We start from the raw sequence: 24,172 nt of genomic DNA, 5'->3' as shown, positions 1-24,172 counted from the left end.
TCCTTATGTATATTAAAAGATTTTATATTGCTAATCTTTTCTGTTTTGGGGGGGTTTCTCTTCGGAAAGTTTGTGTAACCTCTACAACTGGCGATACAAGAATCTAGGAAACTTACCCCATGTGCAGCTCTTGCCAGAGTTTAGTACAGCAAATGCTGGCTTACTGTATGACTTCCAGCTCATTAATGTTGAAGATTTTCAGGGAGTGGGAGAGTCTGAACCTAATCCTTACTTTTATCAGGTAAGAAAAAATATGAAGCTTTTAAGTTTATTTTGTATTTCCCTGGCTGAAGTACTACCTAAATCAGTGACACTGAACCATTTGACTTGTATGACTCATTTGACTTTCGTCATTGAAGAAAGGAAGTCAGAGCCCCCCCTTACACACAACACACAAAAAAACTAATTTCAGGTGGATTAAAGATACGTACACTAAAGAAAAGAAACTAAGCATACTAGAAATACTAGAAGAAAATATTGATGAACATATAGTATTGGGGTAAGAAAGTTCTTTCTAAGCTTGTTACCAAATCAGAAATCATAAGGAAAAATGCCGACCGATTTGAGAGAAAATTCATTTTTAACAACTGACAAAGAGTGGATTGAATTCAAAATATATATAGAAATCTTATAAATCACTTTTTGAAAAAATTCTTTTTTAAAAATTCTCACAGAAAAATGCATTAAGGATAAGAATATGCAATTCACAAAAAAGATACAGATTTATAACAAGTATAGAGTACTGGATCATATTTTCATTTCTTTGACAATAGTCAGTGTTGGGGGAGGTTTGGGGAAATTCTTTACTCATGCAATGCTTGTAGGAAAATAATTTGGTGAACAGATTATCAGTATGTATTAAAAGCAGTGTTCTCACTTCTACTAATTTATCCTAAAATAATTGGATGAGTTTGCAAAGACATATGCTAGAATCCTCATCACTGCAAATTATTTTGGATATGAGAAACAATCTAAAATATCTGTCTACAGTAGGGATTAGTTACTTATTAATCCCTATTACTAGTTGTTCCATACAAAAGAAATGCTGAATAGCCACTAAGAATGTAAGCATTATAAATTTGTTTCCTGATAGGAAAAATGTTTATGCTATTTTAGATGAGAAAAAGCAAGTTGCAAAGTATATCTACAGTGTCTTATTTTTTAAAAAGAACAGCAAAACATACATATAGAAATGTACAGATAATCTATAATATAAAGATGGCATATACACCAAAGGATGACAGTCTTTGGGTGGTGGCATTTGGGATTATCTAAAATTTTTCTTTTCTTCTCTTTACAGCAAAATATTTAATCTATATTGTTATTTATATAAATTGGAGACCTTGAGTTATACATGAAAAAGGATCAAATATCACCAGCTGTTTGGGATTATCTAAAATTTTTCTTTTCTTCTCTTTACAGCAAAATATTTAATCTATACTGTTATTTATATAAATTGGAGACCTTGAGTTATACATGAAAAAGGATCAAATATCACCAGCTTAAGTGGATGTGTATGTGTAGATATAACTTATGAAGATCTTATTTTCCCTCCAAATATTTGGTTATATTAAACCAAGTTACTCTGTATACTTATAGCCTGAGAACAGATGTAACCTTTAAGTGACAACTTTAAAAATATTAGAACCTAATTCAAATTAGGGATATGTTTCCTAATAGCCACCTTAGAAGGTGATTTGAGTATTCTACTAGTATTCTACTGATGTTGTCATTACATTGTAGTTTTTGGAATTTCTTTGGAGGTAGTTTAGTTACTTGAACCGTGCAATAGTATTGATCTGAAGCATTATTATCCACATTGGTTATCTGTTTTCTTATTAAGCCTACCTCTGGATGAATTTTCAGTATTTCAAGAAATAAATATATTTTCAGATGATTGCCACTATTAAATATATTTCTGAAGAGTTGAAAACATTATCCCCCAAAATAAGAGTACTCAGCATTTAAATGACTTTTGAAGAATTAGTCTCTGAGAGGGAGAGGATAGATGAATAAATGAATAAAAGTTGTGAATTTGAAGTGGACTTGACTTATTTGGAGTGAGTTCTAAAATGTTTGTTGAAATATAATTTATGTTGTTAATACTTCATGTCTGACCTTTGGGCAAAGTACCAAATTGGGCAATGTTCATTTTTCACATGAGTAAAGAAGTGGGTTCTATTTTTCGAGGACTTGTTGCATCAATTTTGACAAAAATACAAGTCTTGAAAACTGAATTTCAGCCCTAGCTTGAATTATTGTCATTTCCACAATTCCCAACTTGTTCTTTTATCTATGTTAGAGCTGTTGCTTAGATATATGTAGTTTGCTACTGATATAGAAAATAAAAAGATTTACACAGTCATGTGGCTTCTTTTTCCTCCTGTCTTCCAAAGAACTGGAAAATTTAGATGAAAGAGGTAACTTAGGCTGTATGGATGTCACCAGGAACCAGAATATAAATGATATTTCTGAAGGTTGAGTAAATTTTCCTATTGCCTTTGTGTGAAACCCAGCTTCTTATCTTTGTTTCTTGACTTTTTACATTGTGTTTATTTTCTCATTTTACTTTGTTCTCTCAACTAGTACTTTAAATTTAGTCTCTAGTAAACTGAACAAAACAGCTTTGTGTATGATTTCTCACTTTAAAGTTCAGTTAAGCCCTTAGTTTTAAGCTCCTTCCCACCAATCTTTAGAGTCTCTAACTCAACAGTAAGCTAGACTGACTGTCTTGAGACCACATCCTCTTTCCACCTAAACTGGTCTAGTAGAGGTGGTAACCATCAGTAAAATAACAAAAGCAAACACACAAAAAACATTAAGAAGCACAAGGAAAAAGGAAGAGCACTGTGCAAAAATTGAGAGCCAATGCCAATACTGCTAGATATATATGCTGTTAGACTGGATTTTGTACTGCTTCTTAGATAGTTCCTTTATGTTGATATTCTTTTTCATATTCTGTGCAGTACACTGTACAGAATGTTATTCATCTATATGGTGATTGTTGTGGATTCAAGAATATTAAGCCCTTAAGTTGGCATTTATTTTATGATCGTTCCATTTATTGCAAATGTATTGCAGATGTCAAGATTTTTGTTTATTAGTGTTAACCTGGATTAGGTTATCCCTCAGTTTATGAAAGGTATTCATCTGTCCAAGTTATTAACTCTTCACTTCTGTGGTATGCTAAGTGAACAAATTGTACTAGAGAAGTCATTTTCTCTAGAAAATTGAAACAAAAGGAAATAAATGCACAATCTGATTATGTTTGCATTACAGAATCTTGGAGAGGCAGAATATGTGGTAGCACTTTTTATGTACATGTGTTTACTTGGTTATCCTGCTGACAAGATCAGTATTTTAACAACGTATAATGGGCAAAAGCATCTTATTCGTGACATCATCAATAGACGATGTGGGAACAATCCATTGATTGGAAGACCAAATAAGGTAATTTTATGAATGTAATATGTTCTCTTATTCATCATTTGGTCAAAATGGAAAGGTTTGTATTTATTATGAGTTATTTATATTGTTCCATTTTGTGTCTCCTTTTAAGATAGGTGAGAAAATTAAACATAAGATATAAATAATTCTCTGACAATCCTATCTGATAGTTTTGCTGGTTTGCTGTGAACTTCTGTCACAACTATCACATTGAAGATTTTTGTTGATATTTGTCAGAAATAAATCTTTCTAAAACTTTTTGTTGATAAAATAATGGATAATGAAATTACATTTTAATTTATGTACTGTTATAGTAGAAATATGAACTGGCTTTTTTTTTTTTTGGAAAGGTATAATTTGAACTGCTTTTTATTGTGTGTTTGGGGGGGTTGTCTTAGGTATAAAAGGAGATCATAAAGTGTATTCAGACCTTAGGATTAAAAAAAATTTTTTTTTTATTTTTAATGTCATGAGAAAGAAATATTAAATAAAAATGAGGATGCTTGATTCTGTTAATAAAGGGTTTAATAAATTAGAAAATAAAATATAAGTATAATATTACTAATGATAAAATTAGGACTTTGGTTGTAAATATGGCTATGTAAAAGCTCTTTCATTTTTTTCTTAGAAATCATTCAAAAATCAGAGGAAAGTGGGAGGAGGAGGGGGTCAAACTCCATTTTGAGTGAGATGACACAGATCAGGTGACTAAGATCAGGAAGAAAATGAGAGAATTTAGGGGACCAGTCTTGAAAGTACCAGCAAAAACACGCTTTCTGAAGAAGAGAGGCTTACCCTGAAGTATAAGAGCCATATCCCTGTTATGCAACAATGGATGCAGGAATATTGGTGAGCAGAAGGCTTCCTGGCCCCCCAGATTGGTTCAAAGAAGCCAACAGGTGAGCTGTATTTGCAAAAAGTAGACTATCTCAACAGGAGGAAAAGAGGGCCTTCTGTTTTGAAAATCTTCCAACCTTCAGAAAACAGTTTGCTCACCCCAACCTAACCTCCTGCATATAGCTAATCTAAGAAACTCACTTATTCAGTGATGAATAGTAAAAAGGAAACTAGTACAAGCTCAATTTATATAGGAAAAAACGAGGAAAAGAGCATCAAAACATAAAGATACATGCTTCACAAAGCATGTTGGCCTGGAACAGATGAAAATTTCATATACATGTTTTGCGATAAATTTGAAAATACTTGAAGTAACCATTTCTTTGAGGAAAGCCTCCAGAGCAGAGAAATGCAAGAACTCAGGAAGAGATGAAATGTGAGCTGGAAGAAAATAGAATCATAGGAGTGAAAAGAAAATTGAAAGGAATACAGGGAGGAATAGACACTGCAGAATACTCCAGAAGGACTATAGAGAGTGAAAATGAGAAACTAGTAACTTTGAAACACAGAAAGTTTAGAAATAGAACTTCAGTATCTGAGTCTTTTACTTATAAGTAACAAAAATTTAACTCAAATAATAAAGGAAGTTACTATCTCTCATAACAAGAGGATGGAATTAGGATGGTTCCAAGGTTGGATTGCAGGTTGGCTCAGTGATGTTATCAAGGGCAAAGGTTCATTTCATTCTTCTGCCCTGCCGTTCTCAGAGTGTGATCCCAGACAAGCTTTCCACATGGTCAGGATGGCACAGAATTTTCAGATATGACATGCACACATAACAGCAAAGGACTTATATCTAGAAAATAGGAACTCCTTTGAAAGTTATTAAATAAGACAATCCAATGCAAAATGGGCAAATAAGTTGAATAGACACTTCACAACAAGAAGACTTACAAATGGCCAGTAATACACAAAAAATGCTTACCATAATTAGTTGTAAGGGAAATTTAAAGCTGCAATGAGATAATACTACGCACCCAATAGAATGAGTAAAATTATAGATGGACAGGATACCAAATGTTGGCAAGGATGCAAAGCAACTGGAACTCTGGAACCAGAACATTGCTGGTGAAGTGGTATAGCAACTTTGGAAAATAGTTTCTTATAAACATACGCTTATTATGCAGCTCAGCAATTTCACTCCTAGACATTCATCCAAGAGCAATGAAAACATATGTCCACAAAAATATCTGTACATGAATATTCAGTGCAGTTTTACTCAAAGTAGCCAGAAACAACCCAATGTCCATGAACAGGGAATAGATAAACAAATTGTGGTATATTCGTTCAGTGAAGCCGACTCGACAGTAAAAAGGTTATGAACTTCTAGAGTACATAACACATGGATAAATCTCAGAATCATTATGCTGAGTGAAAGAAACCAGACACAAAGAGTACCTACTTTATTGATTCTATTTTTTATGAAATTCTAGAACTGGCAAAAAGTAATATATAGTGACAGATTAAATCAGTGATTGCCTTAGGCTGGGGCTATAAATTTAACAATGGGGCCTACCTAAGGAGGTAGAAATTTTTATTGTGGCAGTGGTTACATGGGAGTATATATTGTCAAAATTCATCAAATTGTACACTTAAAATGAGTGCATTTTATTGTATATAAACTTTACCTCCATGAAGTTGATATAAAAGAAGTATTTTATAAAACTTCCTAAAGGTAGCGGGACCATAAACTATGGTTTAAAAAGTGTAAGAAGCATTTAAACTTTGTGCTGAATTGATGAAAAAGAGGTAAATACCTGAGTGACTGAAACCTGCCAGAACTTCCCTATTTGTACATAGATTTTGAAAGTGAACAAAAAATACTATGAAGATTATTTGTTTTTTTCTTTGACAGAGGAACACTGTAGACAAGTACTAGGGATGTGATAAATAATAAATGAGCAGACCAAGTTATATTGCTTGGCATCAAACCAGGATACCAGTTAATATGCTGGACATAGTCCTTGTTTTCATAGAGTTTGGCAGTCTTGTCGGGGAAGACTAAAATAGTCATTTGGCTGACCGGCAAAGGTAAAGACAAGTGGTATAAGTGTGAGTAACATAAGGACATAGCCTCATCTGGTTACCGCGGTTTATTTAAATGTTCATTAACTTGGTCTTGCATTTCCTTACATATGATTATGTTTCTTTTGAGATTATTTTAAGGGTAAAATGTTTGTTTTTAACACATTAGTTAAATAATCTCTAGAGTCTTTTTATTCTGCTTTTGAAAATATGTCATTTTCCATTTTATCTGTCTAGGTGACAACTGTTGATAGATTTCAGGGTCAACAGAATGATTACATTCTTCTTTCTCTGGTACGAACCAGAGCAGTGGGCCATCTGAGGTACGTAGGAAAAAACTTTCATAATATTATTGAATTTTACTATCTACCTCAATTTTGATCTTCTGTGGCTAAGTAGTTCTAATTTTTTTAAGTTTAAATTATAATTAATTGTTATGGCACCTTTTTTTGGCACTTTGTGTTAGAATGAAACATTATCAAATTGTATAGTTAACCATTCCCATTGCTAATGAATTTTTTTACTCTTATATGTAATTTTAGTAATTATTACTTTTTTATTCTTCAGTAACATTTAGAGATAGCATTTTATTGTAAAACCTTAATAAATGTATGCTATATCTGTTAGAAACTTAATATCAGAAATTTAAGGAGGTAAAGTGGTCAGAAGTCTCTTCAGCATAATTTTCATTGCATAGGGTTTCTGATTTTTCCGCACATGCAATCTTTAGGCTTCAGTGCTGGAGGATAAAGGAGCCATTTGTTCTCCTAGGATTAAGAATTGTCAAAACAAACAATCTGTTTTTATCATTTATTGTGGTGTATTTATGTGCTAGAGATTTATGGGAATAATTTCTTATTACAAAGCAGCCCTTTAGTTTTATATAAACCTTCATCTCATGATTTACTAGCAAAACTATTATAGAGAGTTCATTTTATTATTTTATTTGGTGAGTATAAAAAATTCTCCAAGCTCTCGTAATGTCATTAAGTCTAGATACATTTGGAGCTTAAACCAGTGATCAGATTCCACTAGACTGATAACTTTTATGTAAACATAAACAAAGAAACAGTGTTTTAAGGAATTGTTTCAAGATGATCACATTCTAAAGTACAGGGTTTTTTTTGCTTAGTTAAGTGTCAAACATATACTTGGAGACTTCTAAAAAAGCATCTCCTTTTCCTCATTGAGATTTATAACTGCTGTCTGAATGGGTCATCGTTATGGTTTACTTAATTAAAATCTCTCAAAAACCTACACTATGAATATATGAATAGTGCTTCCTCTCTTGTCTCCTTTTTAAAATTCCATTTACTTTAGTTCTGTGCTGTTCTTTGCCTAATTTTTCTGGAAACCTAAAAAGTAAGCAAAAAAGATTCTGATGATAAAATCCTCATTAATGAAGGGTTTTTAAAAAGCTGATTTCAGTATTGTCATGCGTACCAAAATTTTCTAAGCAAAAATGCCTTTATGCAAACAAATTAATCTTCTTTGTATTTACCAAATTTTATTTTTGAAAGTCCACCTTCGTGGGTGGTGGTGATGGTGGTGGTGGTGGTGGTAGAGTATAGAGGGGATATGTCAGCTTAGTTATTAGTTATGATTCCAGTTACCCAAGTTGCTTGGCTTGGGTAGCTTAACTAGAATTTTATCAAACTCTCCGTAAAACGTTTTGGTTTGTAGAAAGCTAATCTTTCATATCCTTCTACTTTTATAATAAGAAGGAAAATATTTGTGTTTCAAGAGACCAAGGAAACTATTTCCTGCCAAATTTTATTTTTTAATAACAGCTTTATTGATATAATTAACATACCATACAATTTACCTATTTTAAGTGTACAGTTGAATGGTTTTTATTATATTCAGAGTTATGCAGCTGTCTCCACAATCAGTTTTAGAACATTTTCATCACCCCAGTGAGAAACCCTCCTCTCTTTCCCAAGCCCTTGGCAGCCACTATTCTGCTTTCCGCCTCTGTAGATTTGCTTATTCTGGACACTTAATATAAATGGAAGCATATAATATGTGCTTTTTTGCAACTGGCTTCTTTCACTTATCATAGTGTGTTGAAGGTTCATTGATGTTGTAGCATTCAGTATTTCGTTTATTTTTATTGCTGAATAATATTTCATTGGGTGAATATATCACATTTTATTTACCCATTCATCAATTGATAGACATTGGATTGTTTCCACTTGGTGACAATTATGAATATGCTGCCATGAACATTCATATACAAGTTTTTATGTAAACATTTGTTTTCCTTTTTCTTGGGAATAGACCTAGGATTGGAACTGCTGGGTCATATGGTAACACTATATTTAGCTTTTTAAGGAACTGTTAGATTATTTTCCAAGTGCCTGCCATATTTCTTTTTTTTGTTTGTTTATTTATTAATATTATTTTTTTACATTCTATGATGTTGCAGAGCAGTTCGGGGGGAGGGGGAGAAGGAACAGGGGAAGAAAATAGGGTGGAAGAAGGAGGAAGGAGGAGGGGCAGGGTTGAGGCTTGTGTCACCCCCCTCATTCCTTCAGGGGAGACCGGGGGCTTCCAGCAGTGTCTTGGTCATTGTTAGGCTGGTTGCAGGTGTCAGGGGAGTGTGGCCGAGACCCTCGACCTCCCACCGCCCAGGCTTGAGAGAGCCCAGGGCTCTTCCTGCAGTGGATTGGTGGTCGTTGCTGGGCTGGTTGTGGGTGTCGGGGGAGCATGGCAGAGGCCCTCAGCACCCCACCACCCCAGATCAGGAGAGCCCAGGGCACTTCCTGCGGTGACTCAGTGGTTGTCACTGGGCCTGCCATATTTTTCCCAAACCTTTTTTCAGCCAGGGTGGACTAATTGGGTGATTGGGTAGGAACCAGACTATCAGCTTCAGTTCCAGAGACCTGTTTTAGGGCAATGTAGAGCTGTTTAGAATCCAGAGTAGGACATTCCTAGTCTCTTTTCTAGCATTCATTGGGGACAATTGATTTGGACAGCTTAGGTACCAATAGAAATGTTTGTGACCTGTTCAGAGCAAAGTAGTTCTTGTCCCCAATTGATTTGGACAGCTTAGGTACCAATAGAAATGTTTGTGACCTGTTCAGAGCAAAGTAGTACGGCTGCAACTTTTCCTGTGTTGTTTCCTCATGGGGGTTCTATCAGAGTGTTGGCTTTGTTTTTTAACGATGCTCTTTCTGTCCAGCCATATTCTGGAGACTTCAAAGAACCCTTTGCTTTTTTGCCTAGTAGTTTATTGTGTTCATAGTATTTGGTCATTCATTTAACAAATATTTATAGATCCATCTATTTGGTGATGTGCTAGGTCCTTGATATATAGTAGTAAGTCTAATATTCATGATCTCTGCCCTTGTGGAGTTTAGAGTCCAGTGGGGGAGACAGTAAACATATCCTTGGACATACCTACATTTGAATCTGCAGGAGATTTTAGTTCAACACTCCTCGTGTACAGTGGAGATCACACTTAATAAAAGCCACTTCACTGTACTAGTGAGAAAAATTTCCTCAGAGGGACTGATGCATTGGTCACTGCAACAGCACTGTATCTGTGCTCTGTCTAGAGCCTTCTGGCTATGAAAGGGAGAACTGAACATAATAATACAGTGATTACCATGAAAATGACAGTTTAAGTTACTGCCTTGCACCACCATCCCTTTTTTTTCCCTGGCAACATTAAGGTTTAACCATAATTTCCTTTACAATGTTTGTGTGAGAGCTCATGCTAAGTATTTCTAGCACTGTGTATCCAATTACCAGTGTTGGAACTCCCTACCTAAAGCATGACTCCTTGGAGTTCTAAGAAAATGTGGAGAAAATAAAAAACAATTTGGCTTACAGTAACCTAGAAGATAATACTTCCTTCATGAATCCAATGTATCACAAATGTAGAGATTCCTCAAAGCTCCTGTAAAGGGGTGTGTTTTCCCTTCTACCTAAATGAACATCTCTTAATTGTGTGTGTCTTGGGGAAGGAGTCTCTGTCCTCACTCATTCCCCACCCCAACACATACGTATAACACAAGAACAAAACTGATATTACCTACTGGTGTCACACAGTACTTCCTGAAGAGGGAAACTAGATTCTTAACAAGACCATCAAACACCATGGAAAATGGGACTGAATGAGAGGTATTCCCGAAATATCTTGTATTACACAGAGGCAAAGAAAAGCTGTTAGATAAACATCCCAATTTCTGGTTCTCTGTCTGGTTATTCTAGAATCTCTGTAGCATTAGATCTCTGTAATATGCTTTTAACACTTTCCTTCAGGGGTTAGAGGTAATTGTACCAGACTGTATCATATCTTCTTTTGTAGAGTACTCAAAAATTTAAATAGCAATTTAAAAGCATCTCAAGAAAACAAACAGTCCTCTGTTTTTACAACCAACTATCTTTTCTTGCTAAAACACTTTCTAACGGTGAGGTGAAATTGCACTTAATATAGAGCTCTCGTTTATAAATTTGATTCAAACCTTTTTTAAAAAAAAAACATATTATTTTTAAAAGATAGATTGAAGAAAACTGACATGATTCATTAGATAGCCAAGTACGTGTACGAGGGTACTTCAGAAAGTCCATGGAAAAATAGAATTAAAAGATAATATGAATCTTTCCATGAACTTTTTGAAGTACCCTCATATAGTTGGAGTATTTCAATTTAACCCTTTTTATTACTGTTTATGTGAACATTGAGTGCCTATTGTAGGCCAGGCTTTGAACCTAGATACTAGAATAAATACATGAAAAAGACATGATATTATATGTTATATCTTGTCAACATACAGCATTTCCATATGTACTTATAATTATTATTGTAAATAAGTATAAAACAATGTGGGTTGGAGTATTTCAATTTAACCCTTTTTATTACTGTTTATGTGAACATTGAGTGCCTATTGTAGGCCAGGCTTTGAACCTAGATACTAGAATAAATACATGAAAAAGACATGATATTATATGTTATATCTTGTCAACATACAGCATTTCCATATGTACTTATAATTATTATTGTAAATAAGTATAAAACAATGTGGTAAGATTTATCTAAGAAGTAAAATTTGACCTTGATGGAGCCTGGGACTTTGGTAGGCACAGAAATGGAAGAAGGGCTGGTTCAAATCGACTCAGTGCTGGTGGTAGAGTAAAATGATGACGGACAACTGAACTGTACCATAATACTAATATACCTTAGACTTTTTAAATCAGTTTATTGGTTATTTTGTGATCCCCCCCCCCAAATAAACCAAGAGGCTATTTAGTTTACTAGTCACATAACATTGATTAGCTTTGTGCTTACTCTATAAGGTTTTTAAGAAGCTTAACTTTTTATTGCCACAGCTTAACAGGACTACTTAATGGAAAATGTAGAAAAAGAAAAGAAAAAAAACGGCATAAATAGGTTATTAATCTTGAAGTGTGTTAATTATTTTGTTTCTTAAAGGGATGTTCGTCGCTTAGTGGTGGCCATGTCTAGAGCCAGACTTGGACTTTATATCTTCGCCAGAGTGTCCCTCTTCCAAAACTGCTTTGAACTGACTCCAGCTTTCAGCCAGCTCACGGCCCGCCCACTTCATTTGCATATAATTCCAACAGAACCTTTTCCAACCTCTAGAAAGGTAGGACTTCTTTCTTCATTGTATAGAGCAGCGTTCTCCAGAGTGAGAAATGGGGGTTCTCTTATAGGTGGCCACATTAGGCAGGAACATTATCATATAGGTAATCCACTTGCTGTTTTTTAGAGTTCTCCTTACTCTAAGGAACTGAATTATATTTTCTATATAAAAATAATAGTAATATCAGATAACATTTATTGAGTACTTGCCATGTATCAAGTAGTTAGCTCTTCATGTATATTATTTCATCTCAGTACCAGCACTGTTCAGTAGATTTTCTTATTAACTCCATTTTACATATGGGGAAAGTGAAGGTCGGAGAAGTTAAGTAGTTTGGCCATCGTCTAGGTGGAGGGTCCAAGATTTGAAAACCTAGGCAGTCTCACTCCAGAGTCCATGTTATTTGTCGTCGTACTATACTGCCTCTCTTCAGCTTTATAAGGAGAACTTAACTATTTGCTTGATAACAGAGTAATAAGTGGTCCAGTTCTTAAGAAGCTTATATTCTGGGGAAATGGGGGAGAAGAGAGCACATGCACTTAAAAAGATAGACTCAGAGAAGTGCTACTCCCTCTTATTCTCCCTGCTTTCTCCCATTCTCCTACCACCTGCCCTCCATAGGTAACCAGTCTCTTCAGTTTCTGTTTATCCTTACAGTCGTTTTGTACAAAAGAGCAGATACCTGTTTGATTTTCTTATATTATTTTCTTTCTTACATGAAGGTTAGCATCCTATATAGTTTTGGGCTATGCCTTTTTTATTTAATGAAATGTCCTGGAGGTCCACTGGATTTTAAATAAAATTGTTTGGAATGTTCATAATATACTGCTAACCTCCATTCCTCTAAAAAATTAAATTCTGAGGTTAAAGTCTGTGTGTTTATTTTATAATAGCATTAAATACTTTTTTTTAAACTGCATTTTTTTTTTTTCTATTTTACAAAATGCTGCTGTGGAGGAATAGAAGGAAAAGGGTGGAAAGATGTGATGGGGTGGGGTCATGTAAAGCTCTGAGTGTCAGGCTCTGGAGTCTAGACACAATCCTATAGCTCTGAGCTTCTGAATCTTTTATGGGCTGATTATTAAACAGGCAGATTCCCAGCAAGAGGCCTGGAGTCTTGGTGTCTCCATGTTTAACAGGCTCACCTGGTGTTTCCTGTGCAAGGGCTACGGGGGCATACCTGGAGAAACCTGAGTGCAGATCAGGCAGTACCACTGAGCAGAAGGCTTGGAAACCAGTGCTTTAGACAACACTCATGGATTCAAGCCCCAGAGGTGCTAAGGGTTGAGAGCATCTCCCCATCTTCTGCACAAGAGACCAGTGTCAGGGGTTGGGGAGAGCCTGCATCTCAGGAAAGCCAGCTCCCAGTAAATCCACTGGAAATTAAGCAAACAAAAACCCCAAAATCCTTCCATGTTTTGAAGGTAGCATGTCCTAGTCATACTAGCGTAAAAGTCTGCACATAGAAGTTGTGAACATTGGGCCGGCCCAGTGGCGCACTGCTACAGTGCGCCGCTTGGGAGCACGGCGGCGCTCCTGGCGAGGGTTCAGATCCCACCAGCATGTCCTAGTCATACTAGCGTAAAAGTCTGCACATAGAAGTTGTGAACATTGGGCCGGCCCAGTGGTGCACTGCTACAGTGCGCCGCTTGGGAGCACGGCGGCGCTCCTGGCGAGGGTTCAGATCCCACATACAGACCGGTTCCCGCTCACTGGCTGAGCGAGGTGCGGGCGCAGCACCGAGGTCTGCGATCCCGTTGCCAGTCCCCAGTCCGGTACGGGCGCGACACTGAGGGTTGCAATCCGTTGCTGGACACGAAAAAAAAAAAAAAAGAAGTTGTGAATATTGCAGGAAGTGACCGTTAGTCAAAAGAATACCGGCTTACGTGCATTAGTACCATCCTTCTTAATTCTGAGAAATGCTGTATAATATACTTAATATTTCTAACTTTGTGTACTTTAAATAATTTGTCACTTTAAGGTAGAATCCTTTTTCTTGGTATGCATTTTTGCCTTTATGTTTTCTGAATTGCTCGTACAGTAAGAAAGGGTGACACCTTATTTTTTTTTTTTTTTTTTTTTTTTTTTTAAAGATGACTGGTAAGGGGATCTTAACCCTTGACTTGGTGTTGTCAGCACCACTCTCACCCAGTGAGTAAACCGGCCATCCCTATGTGGGATCCGAACCCGCGGCCTTGGTGTTATAAGTACCGCACTCTCCCGAGTGAGTCACGGGCCGGCCCGGGTGACACCTTATAAACATTTGTTAATGACTATAAAAAAAGAAAGTTGTTAATCTTTATTCTAGGGTGGTTTAGGAAGAAGTGCAAATTTTATATTTTCTTCATTTGCTTTACTACTTTACCTATACTGATAGAGCATTGTTTTTCAGATCATTGTCAAAAAACTACTCCATACTACCCCAGACCTACTGAATCTAAATCTCTGGGGCTAGAGGTCAGGCATCTGCAATTTGGCAGACTGCCCCACATGATTCTGATAGACACCACAAAGTTTAAAAAAGAACATTTGAATATTTACCCCCATGACTAGTAGTCTATATATTAAGTAATAGTAAATGTTGACTTATTTTATTAGAAAGATACATATAGGAAGAAAAGTTTTAATATTTTCTTTTTGAATTATTTTTGAACTGTGTTTGGGGTATACTCCATATTGGAAACTGCTACTTTAGACCGTATTGATTTTTCTCTATATTCAAATGATTACTCGTCTTTTATTAATTCTTCTACATTAGTTAATAAACTAAAACCTATATTTCACTTACCATCCTGAAATTGTATTAAACGCTAGTGACTCTTAGCTCTCCTAGTCTCTAGCTTTTCCAAATTTAAATGAAATCACAACTCTTCGTGAAGTGTTTATTGGAGTCTCACACTTGCATCTTATGTCCTCTTTCTATCCTTACATCCTCTACTATCCTTAGGTCCTCCAAGCCCTAATAGTGCTTATTCATAAGATCGAGAAATGGGCTGATATTGAAATGTTAGCTTCTAGGGTTTTTTCATTAGATACTTTTCTTTTTGCCTTCTTTTAGAATGGAGAGAGACCATCTCACGAAGTACAGATAATAAAGAATATGCCCCAGATGGCAAACTTTGTATACAACATGTACATGCATCTGATACAGACTACACATCATTATCATCAGGTGAGTTTTTTTGAAATTGACTCTTATTTCCCTACTATAGAAAGAATCTTCTTCTCTTTTGCAGAATGAACCAAGTAAATTAAAGTTGTTATCATTTATGTAACACTCATATTTTTAAAAATCTTTATATAGATATAATTGTACATATAATAAAGTCTACATAATTAAATTATACAATTTGATATGTCCTGACAGTATATACCTGTGAAGCCATCACCACAATCAAGATAATGAACATATCCATTATCCCCTAAAGTTTCCTCATGCCCATTTGTAATCCCTCCTTCTTGTCCTTCACCCATCCCCTTTGGATCTGCTGTCACTATAAATGAGCCTCCATTTCCTAGACATTTATGTAAATGGAATCATACAGTATGTCCTCTTTTTTTTCTGGCTAGTATTACTCAGCATAATTATTTTGAGATTCATCCATGTTGTGGCATGTATTGGTAGTTCTTTCTTTTTTATTGCTGAGTAGCAGTCCATTGTATGGATGTACCACAGTTTACCCATTTACTTGTTGATGGGCATTTGGGTTGTTTCCAGTTTGGGCTGTTACAAGTAAAGCTGCTATGAGCATTCCATGCTCTTTCTCTTGGGTGCATACCTAGGAGTGGAATGGCTGGATAATATGTTAAGTATGTGTATGTGTTTAACTTTTTAAGAAACTGCCAACCTGTTTTTCAAAGTGGTTGTACCAATGCATACTCTCACCAGTTTGCTGTATATCCTCACCCACACTAGATATGGTAGGTTTTTTTATTTTAACAGTTCTAGTAAGTATGTACTGATCTCAATGTGGTTTTTTAATTTTCATTTCCCTAATAACAATGTTGAGTGTCTTTTAATATGGTTATTTGCCATCTGTATAACTTCTTTGGGGATGTATTTGCTCAGGTCTCTTGCCCATTTTTTATTGGGTTGTATGTTTTATTATTATTGAATTTTGAGAGTTTTTATTTATTCTGAGTACAAGTCCTTTATCAAGTATGTATTTTACAAATATTTTCTTCTAGTCTGTGACTTTTTTTTCATTTTTTGTGTCTTTCAAAGAACAGAAATTTTAAATCTTGATGAAGTTCAGTGTGTGGATTTTTTTTTATAATTCATGATTTTTATGTCCAAAAAATATTTAGCCTAAACCAGAGTTACAAAGGTTTTCTTCTAGAAGTTAAATAAAGTTTGACATTTAGAGGTGTGCTTCATTTTGAATTAATTTTTTTATACGGTACAGGTGAGGTTGAGTTGCATTCATTTGCATGTGGATATCCAATTGTTTCAGCACCACTGCCTGAATGGTCTGTTTTTTCTCTATGGAATTGTGGTCAAAAGGTCAATTGAGACCATACATGTGAGAGTCTATTTCTGGGCTCTCTATGCTGTTCCCACTGTTCTGTGTATGTATCATTTTGCCATTACCATACTACCGTGATTATCGTAGCTTTATAGTAAATGTTAAATTGTTCTTTTTCAAAATTGTTTTAGGTATTCTAGTTCATTTGCTTTTCTGTATACATTTTAGAATCAGCGGGTCAATTTCTACTCCAAAAAAGCATGCTGTGATTTTATTTATTTGTTTGTTTGTTTGTTCGTTCATTCATACATTCATTCATTCATTCATACATACATACATAATGGTTATTAATATTTACGAGGTACAAAGCTAATTGTCACCCCTCGTGCCCAAGATGTGATGGCCAGATCTATACTGGCACAATGCCCATTACCAAAACTTGTAATTATACCCCATGTACCCCACCCAATTATCCCCTCCCTCCCCATCCCCCTTTACCCACTCCGCTTCGTATCCTTCGATATGTTCTCTCCCTCTACAAGTCTAACACACCACTGTGGTATTTCTTTCCTTCCTTCTTTCTCTCTTCAGCTCCCACTTATGAGTGAGTACATGCAGTATTTATCCCTCTGTGCTTTGCTTATTTCACTCAATATAAGTTTCTCCAAGCTCATCCATGTTGTTGCAAATGGGAGGATTTCATTCTTTTTTATGGCAGAGTAGTGTTCCATGGTGGATAAATACCACATTTTCCTTATCCAGTTGTCAATGGAGGTCCCTCTTAGGTTGGTTCCATATCTTGGCTATTGTGAACAGAGCTGCAGTAAACATGGGAGTGCAGGTATCCCTTCAACATGATGATTTCCATTCCTCTGGGTATATACCCAGAAGTAGGATTGCTGGATCATATGGAAGATCTAGCTGTAGTTTTTTGAGAAATCTCCATACTGTTTTCCATAGTGGTTGTACTAATTTACAGTTCCATTAGCAGTGTAGGAGCATTTGCTTCTTTCCACATCCTCGCCAGCATTTGTTATTCTCCATCTTTTTTATTATAGCCGGTTTAACCGGGATGAGGTGATATCTCAATGTAGTTTTAATTTGCATTTCCCTGATGACTAGTGATATTGAGCATTTTTTCGTGTACCTCTTAGCTATTTGTATGTCTTCCTTTGAAAAATGTCTGTTCAGTTCCTCTGCCCATTTTTTAATTGGGTTATTTGTTTTTTTACTGTGTAATTGCTTGAGTTCCTTGTATATTATGGATATTAAACACTTGTTAGATGCATAATTGGCAAAAATTTTCTCCCGCTCTGTAGGTTGTCATTTCACTCTCTTGATTGTTTCCTTTGCTGCGCAGAAGCTTTCGAGTTTGATATAGTCCCATTTGTTTATTTTTTTTCTTTTGTTGCTTGTGCTTTGGGGCTCATGTTCATAAAGTCAGCACCCAGACCTAGTTCCTGAAGTGTTTCACCTATATTTTCCCTTAGTAATTTTACAGTTTCAGGTCTTATACTTAAGTCGTGAATCCATTTTGAGTTGATTTTAGTATATGGTGAGAGGTGCATATCTAGTTTCATTCTCCTGCATATGGATGTCCAATTTTCCCAGCACTGCTTATTGAAAAGGCAGTCGTTTCCCCAATGTATGTTTTTGTTGCCTTTGTCAAATATCAGATGGCTGTAAGCCTGAGGGGTGATTTCTGGCTTCTCTATTCTGCTCCACTGGTCTGAGTGTCTATTTCTATGCTAGTACCATGCTGTTTTGGTTACCATAGCTTTGTAGTATAATTTGAAGTCAGGTAGTGTTATGCCTCCAACTTCATTTTTTTTTTGCTCAGGATTGCTTTGGCTATTCAGGGTCTTTTCTTGTTCTATATGAATGTTGAGATTGTTTTCTCCATTTCTTTGAAGAATGCCATTGGCATTTTGATGGGGATTGCATTGAATCTGTAGATTGCTCTGGGTAGTATAGACATTTTCACAATGTTAATTCTTCTATTCCAAGAACATGGAATGTCTTTCCATTTTTTTGTGTCTTCTATAATTTCTTTCAGTAGCCGTTCGTAGTTCTCATTGTAGAGATCTTTCACCTCTTTGGTTAAATGGATTCCTAGGTATTTTATTTTTTTCATGACTGTCATAAATGGGCTTACTTTCTTGAATTCTCTTTCTGTTAGCTCATTATTGGAGAATATATATGCAACTGATTTGGCTGCATTTATTTTGTATACTGCAACATTACTGAAATTATTAACCAGTTCTAGGAGTTTTTTGATATAGTCTTCAGGTTTTCCTATATATAGTATCATGTCATCTGCAAATAGGGACAGTTTGACTTCATCTTTTTCAATCTGGATGCCCTTTATTTCTTTCTCTTTCCTGATTGCTCTGGCTAGTACCTACAGTACTGTGTTAAATAGAAGTGGTGGAGTGGGCATCCTTGTCATGTTCCTGTTCTTAAAGGAAAAGCCTTCAGTTTTTCCCCATTCAGAATGATACTGACAGTGAGTTTGTCGTAGATGGCTTTTATTGTGCTGAGATATTTTCCTTCTAAACCTAATTTGTTGAGAGTCTGTATCATGAAGGAATGTTGAATTTTGTCAAATGCTTTTTCAGTGTGTACTGAGATACTCATATGGTTTTTGTCCTTGATTTTACTGATGTGATGTATCACATTTATTGACTTTTGTATGTTGAACCATCCTTGCATCCCCGGGATGAATCCCACTTAATCATAGTGTATAATTTTTTTGATGTGTTGCTGTATTCTGATTGCTAATATTTTGTTGAGGATTTTTGCATCTATGTTCATCAAGGATATCAGCCTGTAATTTTCTTTCTTTGTTGTATCTTTATCAGGTTTTGGTATCAGTGTTATGTTGGCCTCATTGAATGAGTTTGGGAGAATGGCTTCTGTTTCAATTTTTGGAACAGTTTGAGGAGAATTGATATTAATTCCTCTTTAAAGGTTTGGTAGAATTCAGCTGTAAAGCCATCTGGACCTGGGCTTTTCTTTTTTGGAAGATTGCTGATTATTGCTTCAATCTCATTGCTTGTTATTAGTCTGTTCAGGTTTTCTGTCTCTTCTTGGTTTCGTCTGGGTAGTTTGGATGTGTCCAGAAACGTATGCATATCCTCCAGGTTTTCATAATTGTTGTCATACAGTTGTTTATAATAGTCTCTAATGATTCTTCATATTTCTGTGGTATCAGTTGTAATATCTCCCTTTTCATTTCTGACTTTTGTTATTTGGGTCTTCCCTCTTATTTTTTATTTATTTATTTATTTATTTTTGGTTGTGGTTTGTTTGTTTGTTAGCTTAGCTAATGGTTTATCTATTTTATTTACCTCCTCAAAAACCCAACATTTTGTTTCATTGATCTTTTCTGTTGTTTTTTGGGTCTCTATTTCATTTAGTTCTGCTCTGATCTTAATTATTTCTTTCCATCTACTACCTTTAGGATTGGATTGTTGTTTGATTTTCAAGTTCCTTGAGGCATACTGTTAGGTTGCTTATTTGAAGTCTTTTCATTCCTTTGATGTAAGTGTTTATTGCAGTAAATTGCCTCTTAGTACTGCTTTTGCAGTATCCCACAGGTTTTGGTGTGATTTATCTTTAGTTTCATTAGTTTCAAGAAATTTTTTGATTTCCTGTTTAATTTCTTCTTGGAACCATAAGTCATTCAGGAGCCTATTGTTTAGTTTCTGTGTATTTGTATAGCTTCCAGGGTTTTGCTTGTTATTAATATCCAGTTTTAGTCCATTGTGGTCTGAAAAGATACTTGGAATGATTTCAGTTGTTTTAAATTTGCTGAGACTAGATTTGTGACCTAATATGTGGTCTATCCTGCAGAACATTCCATGTGTTGGTGAGAAGAAAGTATATTCTTTAGTAGCTGGGTGAAATGTTCTGTATCTGTCTGCCAAGTTAAGTTGGTCTACAGTGTAGATTAAATCCTTTGTCTCTTTCTTGATTTGTTGCCTGCAAGATCTGTCCCATACTGAGAGAGGGGTGTTCAGGTCACCCAGTATAAATATATTAGCGCCTATTTCTTTCTTTAGGTCTGAGAGTGTTTGCTTTATATATCTGGATGCTCTAGTATTGGGTGTATACATATTTATGATTGTTATGTCTTCTAGCTGTATAGATCCTTTTATCATTATATAGTGGCCTTCTTTGTCTCTTTTTATGGTTTTTAGTTTAAAGTCTATTTTATCTGATATAAGAATAGCTACTCCTGCTCATTTTTGGTTTCCGTTTTCATGGTATATCTTTTTCCATCCCTTCACTTTTAGTCTGTGTGTATCTCTATAGATGAGGTGGGTCTCTTGAAAACAGCATATACTTGGGTCTAGCTTTTTAATCCAATCAGTCGATCTCTGTCTTTTGAATGGTAAGTTTAATCCATTCAAATTTAGGGTAGTTATTGACAGGTATTGTTTAATTCCTGTCATTTAATTGCTTTTTTTAAGGTATTTTAAATATCTTTTGATCATTACATCCCCTTTTCTCTTCTTCAATGTTAGTTAGAAATTTAAGGTGGCATGATTTAGCTTCTTTCTCTTTCTCACTGGCATTTTTGTTTTAATGGTGGGTTTTGCTCTTTCTTGTGTATCCGTGATAGTGATCATCATTAATCAGATTCCAGATGAAGGACTCCCTTGAGAATTTCTTGCAGGGCTGGTCATGTGGTAGTGAACTCCCACAATTTTTGTTCATCTGGGAAATACTCTATTTCTCCCTCATTTCTGAAGGAGAGCCTTACTGGGTAAAGAATTCTTGGCTGGAAATTTTTTTCTTTTAGTGTTTTGAATATATTATTCCACTTTCTTCTGGCCTGTAGGATTTCAGTTGAGAAGTCTGCTATTAGTCTGATGGGGGTTTCCTTATAGGTGACTTGATGCTTTTCTCTTGCTGCTTTTAGAATTCTCTCTTTGTCTTTGAGCTTTGCAAATTTGACTATAATGTGTCTTGGAGAGGATCTTTTTGGATTGAATCTGTTTGGGGACCTCTGAGCTTCCTGGATCTGAAGGTCTACATCTCTCCCTACACCTTGGAAGTTTTCTGTCATTATTTCCTTGAATAAGTTTTCAATACCTTTTCCTTTCTCTTCCCCTTCAGGAATACCCACAATTCAGATGTTAGAGTGCTTGACGTTGTCTGCTATCTCTCTTAGATTTTCCTCATTATTTTTAATTCTTTTTTCCTTTTTTTTGTCTGCCTGGATTATTTCAAAAGACCATCTTCAAGATCTGAAGTTGTTTCTTCTGCTTGCTCTAGTCTGCTGCTCAAGCTCTCTGTTGTGTTTTTTATTTCATTGAGTGAATCTTTCATTTCTAGCAGTTCCGTTACACTCTTTTTTAAAGTATTAATCTCTTTGTAAATTTCCTCCTTCATATTCCGGATATTTTTCCTTGTTTCCTGGTGTTCTCTTATTAAGTCTTCTTTTATCTCTTGGAGTTTTCTTAAGATCTTTGCTCAGAATTCCTTTTCAGATATTTCAAGGATTCCCTGTTCTATGGGGTCTGGAACTTGAGCATTACTGTTTTCCTTCAGTGGTGTCATATCTTCTTGTTTGTTTGTAGTTCTAGTATTTTTTCATTGATGTTTGGTCATGTGGTAGAGGACTTGCTTCTTCTATTACTCTGGGGTTGGCTATGAGGATAAAGATTTCCTTCTCTATTTGCAGGCTCTACTGGTGACTTTTATATCAATGTAATCTAATGAGTGTCAGGTTGCCTATAGAGTTGCCCTGGCTGCTACTGTGGTGGTAAACTGTCCTTGTGGTGACAGAAGGTATGGCAGTGTCTGTATTACACCACTTTGGCTCTTGTTCCAGCTTTCTGTGGCCATAGACTGAGCCCCTGGTGCTGTGCAGGTCTCAGCTTACTTCGGCAGCTGCTGGGCCAGTGGGTGCTTTCCTTTTCCCCGGGGCCTTAGATTGGGCCCTGGTGCCACGTGGATTTCAGCTCTCCTGAGTGTCTGCTGGACTGTGTGTACTTCCTTTCCCTTTGGGCCTTAGACTGGGCCCCGGTGCCACACGGGTCTTGGGCCCTGTTGGGCTTTGGGTGCTTCCCTTTCCCCCAGGGGCCTTTGACTGCGTGCTGTGATTTAAATATGATGTTTTCAGGAGTAAGATTGTTTAGGATCCATTTGGGGAGATTAACATTTTGGCAGTATTGTGTCTTCCCTTCCATGAATATGATATATTTCCCCATTTATTTAGTTCTTCTTTGAATTTTCTTTTTTTTTTTTTCCTTTTTGTCTTTTTTCGTGACTGGCAACAGGATCGCAACCCTCGTTCCTTTTTGTCTTTTTTTCGTGACTGGCAACAGGATCGCAACCCTCGGTGTTGCGCCCGCACCTCGCTCAGCCAGTGAGCGGCCAGTCTGTATGTGGGATCCGAACCCTCGGCGGGAGCGCCACTGCACTCCCAAGCGGCGCACTGTAGCAGTGCGCCACCGGGCCGGCCCTTCTTTGAATTTTCTTATCAGTATTTTGTAGTTTTCCACATGCAAACCTTACACATATTTTGTTAGCTATTTTGCTAAGTATTTCATATTTTTTGCTGCTATTGTTAATGGTACTTTTTAAATTTTTTCAGTTTCCAACAAGGTGAACAGAGTCCCTGAGGAGAGAAGCCACACCTTAGCTCTAGACTGTCATGGGCTAAAGGGAAGCTAAACATAGAGCTGCTCCAGTTTTCTGATGGAGTGAGACAGAAGCTACGTGTGCTCTGCCACCCCCTTCCTGCCTTGTCTTAACGCTTTGCTCCTCTCTACCCTTCACAGGGCTCCTTGATTGAAGTTGGCCCTTTCTTGAGTTGGTGTAGCAATCAATCCTAATCAGCCACTAATTTTCTCATAAGTGTTACAGCAAACCTCATTGCTTAAAAATCGAATAGCTTTTCATGTTGTTTTCCTCTCTGAAGATTTAATTTGTACTTTGATCATTCATATGTGACATATGTGTAAGCATATTCCTTGGCGTTAGCAGAACCTACACTATTGTCAACAGAGGTATTGCATTTGTAATATAAAATGGCCAGTAGTGTTCTGGAGAACTCTCGAGGAAACAATATCTGTTGAGAATATGATGTTGATGTGAGAGCTTAGCTTTATAAACTGGTGTTTTTTTCATTTGAGTTCATATTGTTGTTGGCTTTTTTTTTTTTTAATTAGACTTTATTGCAACTACCACCTGCTATGGTGGAAGAAGGTGAAGAAATTCAAAGTCAAGAAACAGAATTGGAAATAGAAGAAGAAGTCATGCCTGCTCAAGCTGACATCATACCCAGTCCAACAGATTCCAGTTCTAGCCAAGAAACCCTAGCATCTCAGACAGATACCACCCCCAATCAGACAGGAGCCAGTTCCAATTCAGAAGCCATCCCTGCTCAATCTGAGATCACTGCTACTGTGACAGGACCTGTAACTGTACCAGCAGAGGCTGTCACCCCTCAAGATGACACATCTACCCCAGCAGAGACCAAGTAGACAAATTATCCCTTCTTAGGGAGGCCACTTCATTCTTCAAGTCTAAGTAGAATTATTTTTTGTATTTTACATTTACTCCTGCCATTTTAATGGCACTAATTAATGTTCAGTCCTTATTTTTGTTAACTGATTTCAATGTCTTGAATATATTAAAAAAAAAATGTGTGTGTATGGACAACTGCAGTTTCATTTTTTCAGTCAGAAGAGAAAATAATCATTCCTTTGT

At 36.1% G+C, this 24,172-nt stretch overlaps 1 protein-coding gene across 1 annotated transcript in view; it reads left to right on the top strand.

Moving 5' to 3' along the window:
* The window catches only part of AQR (aquarius intron-binding spliceosomal factor), a 108,096-nt gene extending 83,926 nt beyond the window's left edge, over window positions 1-24,170 (top strand). The window contains exons 26-31 of the mRNA XM_008571346.1: window positions 70-241; window positions 3,280-3,450; window positions 6,607-6,692; window positions 11,810-11,984; window positions 15,040-15,153; window positions 23,632-24,170. Coding sequence (XP_008569568.1) covers window positions 70-241; window positions 3,280-3,450; window positions 6,607-6,692; window positions 11,810-11,984; window positions 15,040-15,153; window positions 23,632-23,946 — 1,033 coding nt within the window. The 3' untranslated portion in view covers window positions 23,947-24,170. The remainder of the gene's footprint in view (window positions 1-69; window positions 242-3,279; window positions 3,451-6,606; window positions 6,693-11,809; window positions 11,985-15,039; window positions 15,154-23,631) is intronic.
* The last annotated feature ends 2 nt before the right edge of the window (window positions 24,171-24,172 follow it).

Source organism: Galeopterus variegatus, unplaced genomic scaffold (assembly GCF_000696425.1).
Source record: "Galeopterus variegatus unplaced genomic scaffold, G_variegatus-3.0.2 Scaffold683, whole genome shotgun sequence".
Taxonomy (NCBI): domain Eukaryota; kingdom Metazoa; phylum Chordata; class Mammalia; order Dermoptera; family Cynocephalidae; genus Galeopterus; species Galeopterus variegatus.
This window is presented reverse-complemented; position numbering and strand designations above follow the sequence as displayed.